Below are 17,259 nucleotides of genomic sequence, written 5' to 3' on the forward strand. Positions count from 1 at the left end.
AAATGCTTCTGCTTCGGGCACTGCGCGGCAAGAAAGACTGAAGAAAATGGCGTCGGCTGATGCTTATGTACTCCAGCCGCTCTGACGTCGGAGAGAAATGCGACATCAGCCGACGTCGGACCCAGACTTTGGAATCTGGCCGACCGAGGGCTGCCTGAGGCAGGACAACCCACATGTTATGACTGCAATTGCATTCTTGAAGGACATCCTGGCATTTTAACAGGGGTGTGTACACTTTTTATAGCCACTATACAAGTTAATGCACATACAGCAGCAGGTCCATATGGCTTAGGATAGTAAATGTACAAGAAGATGACAGTAAGTCAAAATATATATTTCATAAAAGTATTAAATGAGTGGTTTAATGACATATAAGGAATTATATAGTGGAATTATTAAATTTGTATGGAAAAAACATGAGAAAAACAATATAAGAAATTGGAGGCCTATTATTTTGAATACTGATTACATAATCTTTATGAAAATAATGCAGACAAGAATGGAATCGAAGAATATTCTATTAGATACAACATATAGTGTTAAAGGAAAAGGATATAAAGAATTATTACCGATTAGAGAAACTATAGATGAAATACTAAATAGACAAGAAAAGATTAATTATGGTAGAAGATCTAAGCAAAGCTTTTGACAGAACTCAGCATAATATGCTATGGGATATATTTGAAGCTTACAATTTAAGTGCGAAAGTAAGAAAATGTGTGTGTTACAGCATATACACCGAACACAAAGTTTTGATTAATGGTTGGCTGAGTGAAGAATTAAGTATTTAAAGAGGTATATTGGCATGGATGTCCTTTTAGTAACATTATATTTTCACTAGTTATGAATTACATTTTCATTAGTTATAAATGCAATAACTAGTTACATTAATTCAAAAGATGGCAATGTTAGATATTGAATAAAGTAAGGTACTGATGGAAAAAATTATAAGCAAGTTGAACTTGTGTTTACATAAGAATGGCATGTGTTTGAACACAGAAAAAAATAAAGGTTTAGGGCATGAAGGCAGGATTGAAGGAACTAAATGTAATTCTCAAGAAATAAAGTTATTACGATATCACATTTGGAAAAAGAGATGCTGTATTACTACAATGGAAAATATTACAAAAAAATTTGTTCTTTTTGGAGGACTTTTAAAATATTCTTTCTCAAGAAAAAAGTTTACTTACTTAACTCTGTTGTACTAACAAATATTTTATATCTAGCTAGTCTGTTTAGTATTCCATTGTCAACTGAAAAATATATTAATACCATCTCCTCTTTTATATGGGGATCTTACCTTAATCATGTAAAGAGAGGTATGTTTTATGTAGCAAAGCAGAATGTTGGTTTAGGACTTATAAAGCCAGTGGTTAAAGGACAAAAATGGTAATTTAACAAGTCTATTAATAGAAAACAAATATAACAATGTGGTATATGACAAAAAGTTGTAAAAGAGTATATGAATGAAGAAATGAAAGCATATCAAGAGAAAATTGGACTGTGGAAAATAAATATTGAAGACTTAGAAGATGAAAGAAAAAAGTGGAATAAAAAAGTAAAGGCAAAATATTTTTAAGTACACCCATGGAAAGAATTGGAGGAAGTAAAAATCAGAGCTATAGATGCAAGAAATGATAGACTTAAACAGACAGTAGAATGTCTTTTATTTTTTGTGGAGACTGGTGATAAGGAAATTACCAGTCAAAACAAACACGCCATATAAAAAATAAGTGAAAGAATATGTAATTATTGTCAAAGTAGAAACTGTTGAACATGTATTTTTGAAATGTAAAAGAATTGATGCATTATGGACTTTAGTTAGATAAGAATCATTATTTAGATGAAATTAAAGGATACAAAATATTATTATGGTTATGATTGAATATAATTTTTACAAAGACAAAGTGTTTAAATATTTATTATCAATCTTTTCAATAATTTTATGGGGATAATTTGGAATCAAAGAGTAAAAGAAATTATGCATAATGCTAAATGGGATTTATCAGAAGTGAAGATCTTGTTTGTGAAAAGTACAGTGGGGGTCAGATTTGAATTTTTGTAATGTAAATAATTAATACAAGATCAGTGGAAGTAGCTTGCATATAATATGGTAACTAGTGTAATTACGATTTTATTTATTTAGTTTATATTGCAAATATTTCAGATTTGTTAAATAAAGGACCCCTACGCTTCTCTTAGACAGGTGCCATGGGATCTTTTACAACCATTTGAGTTACCACCAACTTAAGCCGACTGGGGCCTCAGTTTAATGTCTCATCCAAAGGACTGTACACTCCCCCCTTATGTTGCAGTGCAGTGTCAGTAATCGATGTACGTGGTGTGAGAACAGGACCCACAGCCATCTGCAATAGTGGAGAGTGTACTACCTGTTGCTCCACTGACACTGTTTATACTACACTCACCAGCTCATTAAGCAAATTTGCTCTCACGAATACAGCTAGGTACATTTCTTTTCTTAAAGAAACATGCACAAATTAATAAACTATTACTTACTGAAAGAGAAATCACTAATTAAAAAGAACTCAGTACAACACTGACACAGGCTATTTATTTTCAATGAACTCTTTATAAAACCCTACAGACATTACTTACACAACTTTTTATACACTACTGGGTCAACTGTACACATCCAAACAGTGGAAAGGACCACAAACCCTACACTACTACCACATATATAAAATACACGTATACACACACACACACACACACACACACACACACACACACACACACACACACACACACATCTGTACTGGTATAGAAGCAAATGACAGCTGCTATGCTGATGTCAGTAACACAGGTCAACAAAAAAAAAAATGCAAGTCTAACCCTTGGAACACACAAATAATAAACATGTTTTTGCTTCCCACTCTGCACCCCCTAGTGTGGGACAGTGCAGTGCCCACATCCACTGGATATTTATTCCAACTCTGAAACTGCACAATCCTTGGGAAAAGTGCATGTGTGTGTATATATATATATATATATATATATATATATATATATATATATATATATATATATATACACACACACACACAGACTTTTTTTTTTACAGCATGAGCCATGCCTTGTACCATGGTCATCTCCTAAGCAGAACAAACAATAGTCAATATGTTAATGCACTGTAAAGGATCCGAAGCTTACAGAAGAACTTACTACAGATATGGTACTGACTTAAGCTAGGACAGTTTTTTTTCAACAGTTATTACATAGACATCTGGCCACTGCTAGTTATTAAACACTCTACATCTATCCATAACTACTCACGTTACATTATGGAGACTTTCTAAAACTCTTATGAAACAGTTTTCTCTGAATTTGCCCATCTTTTGTTATTCCACCCTGATACACTTACTCTCTCACTTTTTAAGCATGTTCTACATCACGTACTACCCTCCCCCACTGCAACTGTTTTACAAAAACTCTAACTTATCTTTGCTCACAAATATTTTTATCAGTGCACTCTGACACTTGCGACATAATTGTTTTTCTCTTCTAACCTATACTTGCTGTAACATCTATACCTACCTAGCGACTAAGATGATACCATTACAGCTGTACATGGTAATCTTACTGATACAATACTTATATAAAATTGAATACATGACTGATTGCCTACATGTAAGACATAATTACTTGCATATGTCACGGGCTACAAGTGTAAATGTTCCTCGAAACAGCCCATCATGCAGTTAATGAATGAATAAACTCAAAAAGCAAGAAAATGATAAAATGGTCAAGATAATTCATTAAAAGCCAGAAAGGTCTAAGGTGTGGAATTTGAGTGCACAGGCACAAGTTTTGTTCTATGGTGAGACAGAAAAGGGTGCACACACTGCGGCCAGGTATTTCATGGTCCCATGTCACAGCCAAGATTACAACAGTGAAAGGATCAGATCAGAATAGCTAAAAATCTGACAACAGCACTAATGCTGGGGCAGGAAAGTACAGTTGTGTACACTTACCATAACTGTAGATGTTCGAGTGTATTCACTGTTGCAGTCATCACATTTCGGTTATCTGCCTGCAGGTAGCCATCAGATGGCCTGACTATCAAAGTTTTGGGTCATGCATCGGTTGCTGTCTCATTTTCCATGACGTCAAGTAGTCAGGGGTATAAAGCATGCAGCCGACGCCATTACATCGGTTTTTCTTGCCCCAGATGTCAGGTGCCCCCATAACGGGAAGCAATTATATACAAGGTTACACCTCTAATAAAAAAGCAAATACACCAGAAAGCTTTAAGCATAGTAAACAAGAATAGAGGTATAGTCAATAGAAGTCAGGGGTCTGGAGGGAGGGTAAAGTACAGTTGTGTACCTACCATAAATGTAGATGTTCGAGTGTATTCACTGTTGCAGTCATTACTCTTGGGTTATCCTGCTGGCAGGCTACCGGCAGTCGGCCTGAATTCCAAAGTCCTGGTCTGGCGTCAGTTGCTGTCGCCTCTTCCTTGACGTCAGTGCGCCAGGGGTATAAAAGATGCAGCCGATGCCATTTTCTTCAGTTTTTCTTGCCCCAGATGTCAGGTGCCCCTAAAAGGGTAGGCTAAATATATAATGCCAATAAACATACATGCAGTAAACAAACATTTCCCTCATCTATAAGCAAATACAACACTTAGGTTGTATAGAATAGAGAAGTACAGATAAACCCCAGCAAAAGAAAGGACGACGGTGGGAGGGTAACCTGGACTGCAACAGTGAATAAACTCGAACATCTACATTTATGGTAGGTACACAACTAAACAATGTTCATCGTGTTTCACTGTTGCAGTCATTACTCTTAAGTTGAATCCCAAAGCTGAGGATGGGTGGCTGGACTAAATAGGATTAGGAGAGGCTATGAGGCCCTGCAGAACTGCAGTGGCAAAGCCTGCTCTGGATTTAGAGTAAAGAGGTAAGTGGTAGTGCTTTGTAAAAGTGTGCATTGAACTCCAAGTTACAGCCCCTAAGATGTCTTTGGCTGGTACTCCTCTGAGGAAGGCTGCTGAAGTGGCTGCTGCTCTGGTAGAATGAGGCCTAATGCCCTTAGGCACTGATTTGCCATGCTGAGAATAGCAGAAATGGATGCAATGGGCTATCCATTTAGAAATAGCCTGTTTTGAGATAGCCTTTCCATGTGATCCTGCAGCGTATGACACTAAAAGTTGCTCAGTCTTTCTGAAAGCTTTAGTTCTGTCCGAGTAGAAGTGTAGCTACCTGTGTATGTCCAAAGAATGTAGAATTTTTTCACCCTTGTTCTGTGGGTTTGGATAAAAGGTAGGCAAGTGAATGGTTTGGTTGAGGGCCACACTGGACACCACCTTAGGCATAAATGTTGTGTTTGTCCTCAGAGAAACCCTGTCTGGATGAAAAATGATAAAAGGTTCCACAGCCATGAGTGCTTGTAACTCTGAGACTCGTCTTGCAGAGGTTATTGCTAGGAGCAGAGCTGTTTTCCAGGATAAGAATTTTATATCAGCTGTTGAGGCTTGCTCAAAAGGAGGCAGTGTGAGTTTCTCCAAGACATAATTGAAGTCCCATGCCGGAAATGGTGCTCTCCTTAGAGGCCTGATGTTTTTGGCCTCTCTGAGGTACTGTCTTATTAAAGGATGAGAGAAGATAGGTGGCACCGTATTGTAATGGGCTGAAATGGCAGAGGCATGAATCTTAATTGATGAAAAGGAAAGGCCTTTGTCCAGCATCTCAGTTAGGTATTGTAAAATCTGAGGGATATTTGGTACATACGTGTCAATGCCTTGTTCCTGGTTCCAAGCACAGAATCTCTTCCATTTTTCTGCATAAGATTTTCTGGTACTGGGCCTCCTGGCCTCCAAGATAACATCCATAACAGCTTTTGAAAGAGGAGTGTTCTGAATGGCTACATTAGCCGCCATGCTGCCAGATTTAAGGTCCTGAGTTGGCTGTGCAGGATCTGATTGTTTTGTTGGGTCAGCAAGTGCGAAGTTTGAGGCAATATCCATGATGGACCTTGAGACAAGCTCTTTAGAATTGGGTACCAGTGCTGGCGTGGCCAGTCTGGTGCAATCAGTATAATTTTTGGCTTCTCTTGTCTGACCTTTAGAAGTACCCTGGGAAGGAGAGGCAGTGGAGGAAAGGCATATACTGTTAGATTTTTCCAGCTGAAGGATAGGGTGTCCACTCTCCATGCTTGTTTGTGATAAATCCTTGTGCAAAATCTCTGTAACTGGCAGTTGTGAGGGGAGGCGAATAGAGCTATGTCTGGGCATCCCCATTTCCTTGTTATCATGCTGAAGACTTGTGGATCCAGTTTCCACTCGTGGGGATCCATGATGTTTCTGCTTAGTTCGTCTGCCAGAATATTTGTTTTTCCTGGCAGGAATTGTGCTTGCAGGTGAACTTAAGTCAATGCTGTGTCCCATAAGGTCATTGCTTGTCTGCAGAGGGGGTAGGAATGTGTGCCTCCCTGCTTGTTTATGTACCACATGACCGTAGTATTCTCCGTCTTTATCAGTAGCTGTCCTGGATGACGTAGATCCTTGAAAGCTGTCAGGGCATTCTGAGCAGCTAGCATCTCTTTTTGATTGATGTGAAGATGCATCTGGCTTGCAGGCCATGTGCCCTGAATACATTTTCCTGCCATATGGGCCCCCCAGGCATAATCTGATGCATCCATTGTCAGTGTCTGTCTGGCTGTGGGTAAAGTGAATGGCAGACCCTTGTTGTGGTGACAGGCCTGTGCCCACCATCGAAACTCCTGTTGCAGGCAGGGAATGAGGGTAATTACTGTCTCCAGGCTGTGGCAATGCTGAGTCCAAACACTTTTTAGATACCACTGTAGTTTCCTCGTATGCAGTCTGGCATATGGAATTAATAGGATGCCATGAAACCCAAGGCCTGCAGGATTTTCCTTGCAGATAACTGGGTCTTTGTTGCCAACTTTTTGAAGTAAGAAGTCAGTTGCCTTTGTTTGTCTGGCGTGAGATAAGCCATCTGGTTAGTTGTATTTAAGCTTGCACCCAGGAATATTATCTCTTGACAGGGTACTAATTTTGATTTCTTTTCGTTTACTGTGTACCCTAGATAAATTAGTAATCTTTTTACAAATGCCAAATGCTTTAGAAGAATGTCTTTGTTCTCTGCTTGAATAAGGCAGTCGTAGAAGTAAGGATATATTTCAATTCCTCTTTGTCTGCAAAATGCAATTACTGGTGCCAGGCATTTTGTGAAGACACTGGGCGCAGTAGATAAGCCAAAGGGCAGTGCAGAGAATTGGTAGTGCATTGAGCAAGCTATGAATCTGAGGTATCTTCTGCAAGATTGTATGATTGGGACATGCAGGTATGCGCCTCTTTTAGGTCCAAAGTTACGAGCCAAGCCTTCTTGCCCAGCATGGGCAGTAGCTGCTGTAGAGTCAACATCTTGAATTTTGGAACCTCCAGAAACGTGTTTAGTATAGACAGGTCCTATATTGGTCTCCAGGTTTTGTCCTTTCTGGGCACTAAGAAAAGTCTGGAGTAAAATCCTTCCCCTGCTCTTGTTGTGGTACTTGTTGAAGGGCCCTCGTCCATGAGGGCTGTAATTTGCTTTTGTGCCTCTGCTCATTGATTGTGTGGCAGATCTGGCATACCTTTTGCTCTTGGTAGGGTGTGAAAATGGAACCTGTAGCCTTGAGACACTATGCTCAAGACCCATTTGTCTTGGGTAATCATTTGCCAATTTGGTGAAAAAAAATGCTAGTTTTCCCACCAAGGGGGCTGCCAAAAGAAAAGTGCTTGGATCTGGCAGAGGAAAGTCATTGGGACTGTTTCCTGTAAGGTTGTGATTTGTCTTCTCCGCTTTTGGAGGTAGGAGCACCCCATTGTTTAGGCCTGTATGAGCCTTGGGGCTGAGATCTGCCTCTGGGATGTCTGTATCTGCCTCTTTGTGGCCTGTCTGACACTGGAAAGGACCAATTTTTTGAAGGCCAATTCCTGCTAAATCTGGGTGGCTGTACCTGTAAGAATTCCTTAACTGTCTGCATGGATTTCGCTTTATCCTCCATTTTCTTCAACACCTCTTCTGCTTTAGCACCAAACAAATTATCATGCTGTAATGGAGCGTCTAATAATTTTGCTTTAACATGATCAGGCAGATTCTGTTCCTTTAACCAAGCATGCCTTCTAATAACAGAACCTGTAACAGCAGCCCTGCAAGAGGCCTCCAGTGAATCATAATCACATTGCAAAGTATGTTTTCCCACTTGTTCAGCTGCATGCAATAAATCCTGCATTTCCTTGTTCTCTGAACTTTCAGAATTTGGCAACATTTTCTGTTTAAGCAGTGACATTAAGTATTGCTGATATTTAAGCATATGAAACTGACAATTTAAAGCCCTTACAGCCAAGGTAGCAGAAGTGTAAACTTTTTTCCCCCATCTGTCCAGTGCCCTAGAATCCCTATCAGAGGGGACAGGGTTTTTTGCAGTGGAAGCTTTGACCCCTTTGGGACCCTGAGATACAGTTTCTGGGTCAGCAGCGGGGTTTTTATATAGGAATTTATGAGAATCTGGGACCCTGTAGTATCTGTCTGGCTTAGCAAGTGCAGGGGGTAGAGAGTCAGGGGAGAGGCCGGACTCTGAAAATACATCATCTACAATGTCTAAAACAGGTGGAATAGCAAGGGGTCTGTGCTGAGGAAGAAGCAGAAAGTCTCTGAGCCTTTTCTTAGATTCTGAGTAATCTTGGCTCTCCCAGTGGAAATGCTCCCTCATGGTATGCAGGGGTTTCCCCAAAAGAATAATCCTCAGGAGGAGAGGCTGAAGGAATAGGTTCTTCAGCATCAGAATCCTCATAGGGAGGAAGAGAATAATCCTGTTCAGAAGAGGAATCAGAGGAAATAGAAACCTGATCAGAAGAATCATATTCTGTCTCTTGCCTTGGCCTCTTATCAGAAGGGGGATGGGAGCCCCTGATAAAGTAGTTAGGTCTTCAGCCATTTTAAGCATCTGTTTTTTAGGCATTGAAGTCTGAGTAGGAGAATGCTGTACTTGTTTCTTTGTCTTTAGAGCTACTTTAGCCTTTGTCTTTGAAGCTGAAGATGGTTTAACATATAACTGGTGTAGGTCTGAAAACACCCTCAGAAGTCGATACCTGCTCAGCGGTTCCGGACCCCACCTGAGGGAATGATTTCCGAGTGTCCAATACCTTGAGGATCCACAGGCCCAGTTGGATACACATGGGAGTTGGAAGCGGCCTGTGGCTCTGAGGTAGCGGGCGCCAGAGGCTGTGAAAGCGCCTCACTGAGAACCAGCGAACAGGCGACTGGCCTAACGGAGGCCTCGTCGTCGGTTTTGGACCTCGGATGCCTATCCTTTTCCTTGCATTTTTTGTAAACTCCGGTCATCGGTTGTTCCGACAGCATTATATAATTAAACCTTCGGCCAAAGTAATGAAATGCAAAATCAAACTGACACTTAATAGTGCGTTGGTTAAATCTAGCACAAATCCGACAGTTAGCAACGTTGTGGTCAGGGCCTAGGCAAGGAATACAGTAAGAATGAAAATCCTTATGAGGTATTTGCTTCCCACAAGAAATACAACTGTTAACTTTTTCTGACATTGGTCTGGAGCAAGAAAAAAGTTTCCCCAACGGTGTACTTAGCTTTAATGAAGACTTCGGTTCTTAAATTTGGATTTGAAAATCTCAGGAGTCGGCCGACCGACACTTGCGAACTGCTTTTGCTTCGGGCACCGAGCGGCAAGAAAGACTGGAGAAAATGGCGCCGGCTGCATCTTTTATACCCCTGGTGCACTGACGTCAGAGAAGAGGCGACCGCAACCGACGCCGGACCAGGACTTTGGAATTCAGGCTGACTGCGGGTAGCCTGCCAGCAGGATAACCCAAGAGTAATGACTGCAACAGTGAATACACTCGAACATCTACATTTATGGTAAGTGCACAAAACTGTACTATGTTCTTCGTGTTTCACTGTTGCAGTCATCACATTTGGGTAGATTCCCAAAGCTAAGGATGGGAGGAGGTAATTAGATAGTATTAGGACCAGCTATAAGGCCCTGCAAGACTGCAGTGGCAAAGCCAGCTCTGGATTTAGAAAAAACTGGCAAGTGGTAATGCTTGTTGAAGGTATGTACAGAACTCCAGGTAGCAGCTTCTAGGATGTCCCTAGTAGGGACACCTCTGAAAAAGGCTGCAGAGGTAGATTCAGCCCTGGTGGAATGTGGTCTTATCCCCTGTGGGGTAGGTTTTCCATACTGATTATAGCAGAAATGAATGGAATGGCCTATCCACTAAAAAATGGTTTGCTTTGAAATGGCCTTCCCCTCTGCCCCTGCAGCAAATGCAACCAGCAGCTGTTCAGATTTCCTAAGAGGCTTAGCAATGTCCAAGTAAAATCAAAGTTGTCTGTGCACATCTAAGGAGTGCAGTATTCGTTCCCCTTTGTTCTGTGGATTAGAAAAGAAGGTTGGCAAATGAATGGACTGATTAAAGACCACAATGGATACCACCTTGGGCATAAAGGAAGGATTGGTCTTGAGGGACACCCTGTCTGCATGAAAGATGATGAAAGGCTCCACTGCCATGAGGGCCTGTAATTCAGACACCCATCTTGCTGAAGTGATGACTAGAAGGAAGGCTGTTTCCAAGAAAAGAATTTTAACTTTTCCAATACGAAGTTAAGGTCCCAGGCTGGAGTAGGGGCTCTCCTGGGTGGTCTTGAGTTTTTGGCCCCTCTGAGGAATTGCTTCAGCAGTGGATGAGAGAAGAGGGGTGGCTCTGTATTGTAATGTGCTGAAATGGCTAAGGCATGAATTTTGATGGAAGACAAGGAAAGGCCCTTCTGAAGCATCTCAGTTAAGTATTGAAGAATATGAGGTAGACTGGACACTGCTGTGCCCATCCCCTGAGTTTGGCTCCAGGAACAGAATCTTTTCCATTTTTCAGCATAGGATTTTCTAGTACTAGACCTCCTTGCCTCCACAGAATGACATCCATCACTTGCTTACTGAGGAATGGTAACGAAGACATCAGGTAATTAGCCAGGCTGCAAGGTTCAGGGCTTGAAGCTGTGGGTGCAGAATCTGGCCCTCCTGCTGGGACAGCAGGGCAGGGGTCTGAGGCAGGTGCCAGCAGTGACACACTGCGCAAGAGGGGGTACACCAGTGTTGGTGTGGCCTGTCTGGTGCAACCAGTATTCTCCTTGGTTTGTCCTGTTGGATCTTTAGTAGCATTTTGGAGAGGAGAGGCAGAGGGGGAAAGGCATAAACTGATAGGTTTTTCCAGGTGAAGGACAGGGCATCCACTTTCCAAGCTTGTTTGTGGGGAGTCCTTGTGCAGAATTTGTCCAACTGGTAGTTCTGAGGGGAGGCAAACAGGTCTACCTCTGGGCTCCCCCATTTGTTTCTCAACATGTTGAATATCTTTGGTTCCAGTTTTCACTCATGTGGGTCCATGAGATTTCTGCTTAGGTCATCTGCCTGTGTATTTAGCTTTCCTGGCAGGAATTGAGCTTGTAGGTACACTTGGTATTACAAGGCTGTGTTCCACAAAGCCATGGCTAGTCTGCAGAGAGGGTTAAGAGTGAGTTCCCCCCTGCTTGTTTATGTACCACATAACAGTGGTGTTTGTCCACCTTTACCAATAATTGTCCTGGAAGAATGTGGTCCTTGAAGGCTGTCAGAGCATTCTGCACCACTAACATTTCTTTTTGATTGATATGCAGGTGCATTTGACTTGGGTTCCATTTGCCCTGAATGCACTGCACTGCCCTGCCAAGTGAGCCTCCCATGCATAGTCTGATGCACTGTTGTTAGGGTTTGGGCAGCAGGGGGTAGAGTAAATGGCAGTCCCTTGTTTTGGTGGCAGGCCGCCGCCCATCAAAGGAACACTTACCTTTAGACAAGGTATGATAGGAATCATTGATTCTAGATCCTGAGAATGTTGACACCACAGGCTTTTTAGATACCATTGTAGTTTCCTCATATGCAGTCTTGCATATGGAATTAGTAGAATGCAAGAGGCCATGAACCCCAGGGCTTGCAGTATTTTCCTTGCAGAGAGCTGCGTCTTTGTGGCCAGTAGTTTGAAGTAGGTTGTCAAATGAACTTGTTTTTCTGAGGCGTGAGGTAAGCCATCTGGGAAGTTGTATTCAAGGTTGCTCCCAGGAATACAATTTGTTGGCAGGGTACAAGATGTGACTTCTTTTCGTTTATGGTGTACTCCAGAGAAGTTAGTAATTTCTTTACAAATGCCAGATGATTTAATGGTATGTCCTGGCTTTCTGCCTGAATTAGACAATCGTCCAGGTAAGGGTATATTTGAATATTTCTTTGCCTGCAAAATGCAATAACTGGAGCTAGGCACTTTGTGAATACCCTGGGCGCAGTAGATAAGCCAACGGGCAGTGCAGAGAACTGATAGTGCATGTAGCTTGCTCTGAAGTACAGGTATCTTCTGCAAGATTCTCTTATTGGGATGTGCAGGTAGGCTTCCTTTAAATCCAGTGTTCCCAACCAGGCATTTTTGCCTAGCATGGGAAACAGCTGATGAAGAGTTAGCATTTTGAATTTTGGGATTACCAAAAAGGTATTTAGGATAGACAGGTCCAGGATAGGACACCAGGAATTGTCTTTTCTGGGTACCAGGAAAAGTCTTGAGCAGAAACCTTGCCCCCATTCTTCTGGGAAAGGAAGAATAGCCCTGATGCTTAGAACAGAGAGAACTTGCTTTTGAGCCTCTGCCCACTGACTTGGGGGTAGGTCTGGCCAACCGTTTGGGGTTGGTAAGGAGTGGAAGTGGAATCTGTATCCTTGGGAAACTATATTTAAAACCCATTTGTCCTGGGTAATGAGTTCACAATTTTTTGCATGCAGGGTGATCTTTCCCCCTAAAGGAACAGTAAGTTGAGCAGGGCTTGGAAGGTTTAAAGTTAAGTCATTAAGACAGTTTACCATACGGGGGAGTCTTACTACTTCCTTCTTTGGAAGTGAGAGCCCCCCCCCCCCCCCCACTGCTTAGGCCTGTGAGTACCTTGGGACTGAAGCCTGGGTGTTCTGCTGGTTCTGGGTTTGGGCTGAGAAGGCCTGGAAGAGGCAGGAAAGGACCAGTTCTTAGAGGGCCAATGCCTACTAAATCTGGAAGGCTGTACTTGCAGGAAATCTTTAACAGTTTGCATAGATTTAGCTTTTTCCTCCATCTTTTTAAGTACTTCTTCTGCTTTGTTGCCAAACAGGTGGTCTTGGTTTAAGGGAGCATCCAGTAATTTAGCTTTAACATGATCTGGCAAAGATTGCTCCTTAAGCTAAGCATGCCTTCTAAGTACAGACTCAGTGACAGCAGCCCTGCAAGATGCCTCTAATGAATCAAGACCACATTGCAAAGTATGTTTTCCAACTTATTCAGCAGAATGCATTAAATCCTGTAATTCTTTATTTTCAGCACAGTCAGTAATCAACATCATTTTCTGTTTAAGCAATCCAATAATATGCTGCTGACACTTCACATATGAAACTGGCAGTTTAAGGCCCTAATGGCCAAAGCTGCAGAAGTGTATACCTTCTTACCCAATCTATTCAGGACCTTGGAATCTCTATCAGAGGGGGTAGGATTTTTGGCAGTAGTAGCCTTAATGCCCTTGGGTCCCTGTGAAATGGTTTCAGGATCTGCAGTAGGATTTTTAAAAAAGGAACTTGTGAAAGTCAGGTACCCTGTAATACCCATCAGGTTTTCTGGGAGCAGGAGGTAAAGTGTCAGGGCCAGGCTAGATTCCGAGGAGGTGTCATCTACAATTTCCAGTACAGAAGGGATAGCTAAAGGCCTGCGTTGAGGCAGGAGTAAGAATTCCCTAAGCCTCTTTTTGGAGTCAGAGTAATCCTGGCTTTCCCGGCGGAAATGCTCCCTAAGAGTATGCAAGGTTTCACCAAAAGAGAAATCCTCTGGAGGGGAAGCAGAGGGAATAGAGACCTCTGCATCAGAATCCTCATAGGTAGATAAGGGCAAATCCTGGTCATCAGAGAAAACAGAAATTTCAGAATCCTGATCAAACGAATCAGTAGGAAAAATCAGTCCTAGGTCTCTTAGAGAAAGAAGGATGCTTCCCCTGATTAGAGTAATAAGGTCTTCAGCCATTCTTATCATTTGTTTTTTAGGCATAGGGGCCTGACCATGCGGTCTGGGCATCTGTTTTCTAGGCATGGATTGAGTTTTAGGCCTTGAAGAAGAAGATGGCGTAGGTTTAATATGCAAGTCAGTAGGCCTGAATACACCCTCAGAAGCCAGTGCCTGCACAGTGGCTCTGGACCCACACAAGGTAGAGACATCCGCAGGTTTCACAGTCGAAGAAGCATATCGCGGCATACTGGACTCCTAGTGGGTCTCAGTAGAGGCCTGCAAATATGAAGTAGCGGGTATCTGGGGCTGTGAATGCGCCTCACTGAGTACCGGCGAACTGGCGACTAGCTTAGGAGAAGCATCGTCGGCAGCTTTGGACCTATGCAGTCTGTCTCTGTCTTTATCTTTGTGGTTTTTTTGGAATGTTGGTAGTCGGGTGGCTTACCGAAGTCATTTCTGGATAACTGAACAGAGTACCAAAATATTTAGATGCGAAAATGAACCGACGATGAATAGTATGAGGTTTGAATAAGGCACAAAACCGACAGCTAGGTACGTCATGGTCTGAGCCTAAGCAAGGAATGCAGTACGAATTAAAATCTTTATGAGGTATTTGCTTTCCACAAGAAATACAATTGTTAACTTTTACTGGCATTGGTTTAGAGCAAGAAAAAGGATCCCAATGGGGTATTAGCTTAGTTGAAAAATTCGGATCTGAAACTCGAAAACGAAAATTTCAGGAGTCGGACGACCGACACTTGCGAACTGCTTCTGCTTCGGGCACCGCACGGCAAGAAAGACTGATGTAATGGCATCGGCTGCATGCTTTATACCCCTGACTATCTGACGTCATGGAAGATGAGACAGCAACTGACTCCGGACCCAAGACTTTGATATTCAGGCCGGCTGGGGGCTACCTGCAGGCAGATAACCCAAATGTGATGACTGCAACAGTGAAACACGAAGAACATCAAAACCTGTAACATGAATCTGCTGGAAGAAAGGAAAAATCACAATGAAAAAAGATCACTACCTCTAACTGACTTTAAGATATCAAACCAGTACTATACTAACCAAAGAAGAATAATCAACATTAACCAAGACAAGAGAACATGGACATCGACTAAGGACACCATTAAATAATGGTGCTTGCAACATTATGGCATGGCACAGTCTGTGTGGGCAATGTCTAATAGCAAATGGACTACGAAGAGAGAGACTGAGCAGAGCGGATATACCAACAAGGCAAAACAAAAGAACAAACAAAGGACGCAAATAAAATGAAAACTGTAAAGACAATAGTCAGAATGGTCAAAAAACACAATCCAAAGTGATAAGTATACTGCAGTCAAACCTAAATTCTGAAATAATAGTAACCTAGCCTACTTGCATGCAAAAGGAATATCTGATTAAGTTTTTAGGTTTAGCACATATTAGAAACAAACAAAAAATTGCACACCCACAGATCTTTACTTTAGGATATGTAAACAGAAGATGTTCTTGTTCAGTTTACAAAGGATACGTTGAAAACAATGCCTTGTAAATGGAAGAGCCTTTCTGCTACACTGCTGACACCTAGCAGTGCCAGTAATACAAGATGTGGAGTTCATCTCTCTTGACTCTGGATGCCTTACACTAGGGAAACAAACAGGAGTAAGATTAGTTTTCAGATATATTCACATTTTTCTTCAAAGATATATATACTGCAGAATCATTCACTGATGAACCGGCTGCATTTCCAACAGTGGAATACAAATTTAGGTTTACAAGTCCTTAACAGCACATAATTAGTGTGCCATGCATACTGTTTGTGACACTACAGTGTTACTCAGGTACATACTGTGAAAGCAAGCCTACTTAGGACTCTTAAAAAATGCCTTACAACTGAAGTTCTAAAGGTGGTAACTGACTTTATGGAAAACTAAATTCAGAATGTTTAAAGAACATGGGACTAATTAAAAATGTACAAATTACTTCGACAGTTACAAATTAAATTTAAATTTACTTCCCTTACACATCAGACAAAGCACCAGAAGATGTTCCTTATTAAAATCTCAAACTGCTGACGAGTATGGATCAAGTTCTGAACATGCATTAAAATATAAATTAAACAAATCTGAATACTTAAATCTTTCAGAAAATAATCAGTATCTTGAGACTTAACCCCAAGTATCTTAGAAGTGGCAAAAGAGTACAACAAACGCACATGATCTCAACAACAAAACACTGATTAAAGCAGCAAGACAATCTAAAAAAAAATCTTCCTTCACGCAGACACCTGGACTCTGGGCTGCCTGCCAACTGAAAACTAAAATTATGCATTTGCAATAAAGAATAGTTTAGTAAAATCTTACCATAAAGATAGATGTCCTTCTCTTCTTTGCTACACTATTCATAACAAAGGGGAGATCTCCACAGCAGGCAACCAGACACTACTGTAGGATGCATGGTACGTCGCATGTAGGCTGTTATACATCAGCCATAAAAGTGAGGTACCCACGCATTTACCTCAGAACTTAATGCCTCAAGAGGAAGCCTGCCTAAGGAAGGTAAGGTATGACCATCCAGGAAAAAAGAATCAAATCACCAGGGGGAAGGAAGGGGGAATGGAACACTGCAACAGAGAAGAGGACATATATCGTTATTGTAAAATTTTACACAACTATTCTATGTCCTTCTCTTCATCTGTTGCAGTACTTATAACATGACAGAGAATACAAAAGTTCATGAACAGACGGCAGAGGCAGAGTCAATGGAGCTCTCCAGGAACCCAATAAGTATGGCTCTAGCAAGCCCTGCTCTGGACTTAGAAATGTCATCCAATTTGTAATATTTAGTGAAGGTATGTACATAAGTCCATGTAGCTGCTTCGAGAATTAGAAAGTACAGTTTTGTACCTACCATAAATGTAGATGTTCGAGTGCTAATACAGCTGCAGTCATAACAGATGGGTTCTCCTGCCGTCAGGCGGATCCTCGGTCGGCCGAATTCCAAAGTCTAGGTCCGGCGTCGGTTGTCGTTGCTTCTTCCCTGACGTCAGTGAGACAGGGGTATAAAAGAACCAGCAGACGCCATTTTCTTCAGTTTTTCTTGCCCCAGATGTCAGGTGCCCCCAGAAAGAAGGCAATACATAAAATTATGAAGTAATGCAATGCAATAT

General features: G+C 41.7%; 1 protein-coding gene across 1 annotated transcript in view; it reads right to left on the reverse strand.

Moving 5' to 3' along the window:
- INO80D (INO80 complex subunit D) overlaps positions 1-17,259 on the reverse strand; it is a 1,521,357-nt gene that overhangs the window by 556,145 nt on the left and 947,953 nt on the right. The window contains exon 7 of the mRNA XM_044075859.1: positions 15,622-15,734. Within this exon, the coding sequence (XP_043931794.1) occupies positions 15,622-15,734 (113 nt within the window). The remainder of the gene's footprint in view (positions 1-15,621; positions 15,735-17,259) is intronic.

The sequence above is a fragment of the Protopterus annectens genome, chromosome 6.part1, assembly GCF_019279795.1.
Source record: "Protopterus annectens isolate FY-2018-M chromosome 6.part1, PAN1.0, whole genome shotgun sequence".
Taxonomy (NCBI): Eukaryota; Metazoa; Chordata; order Ceratodontiformes; family Protopteridae; genus Protopterus; species Protopterus annectens.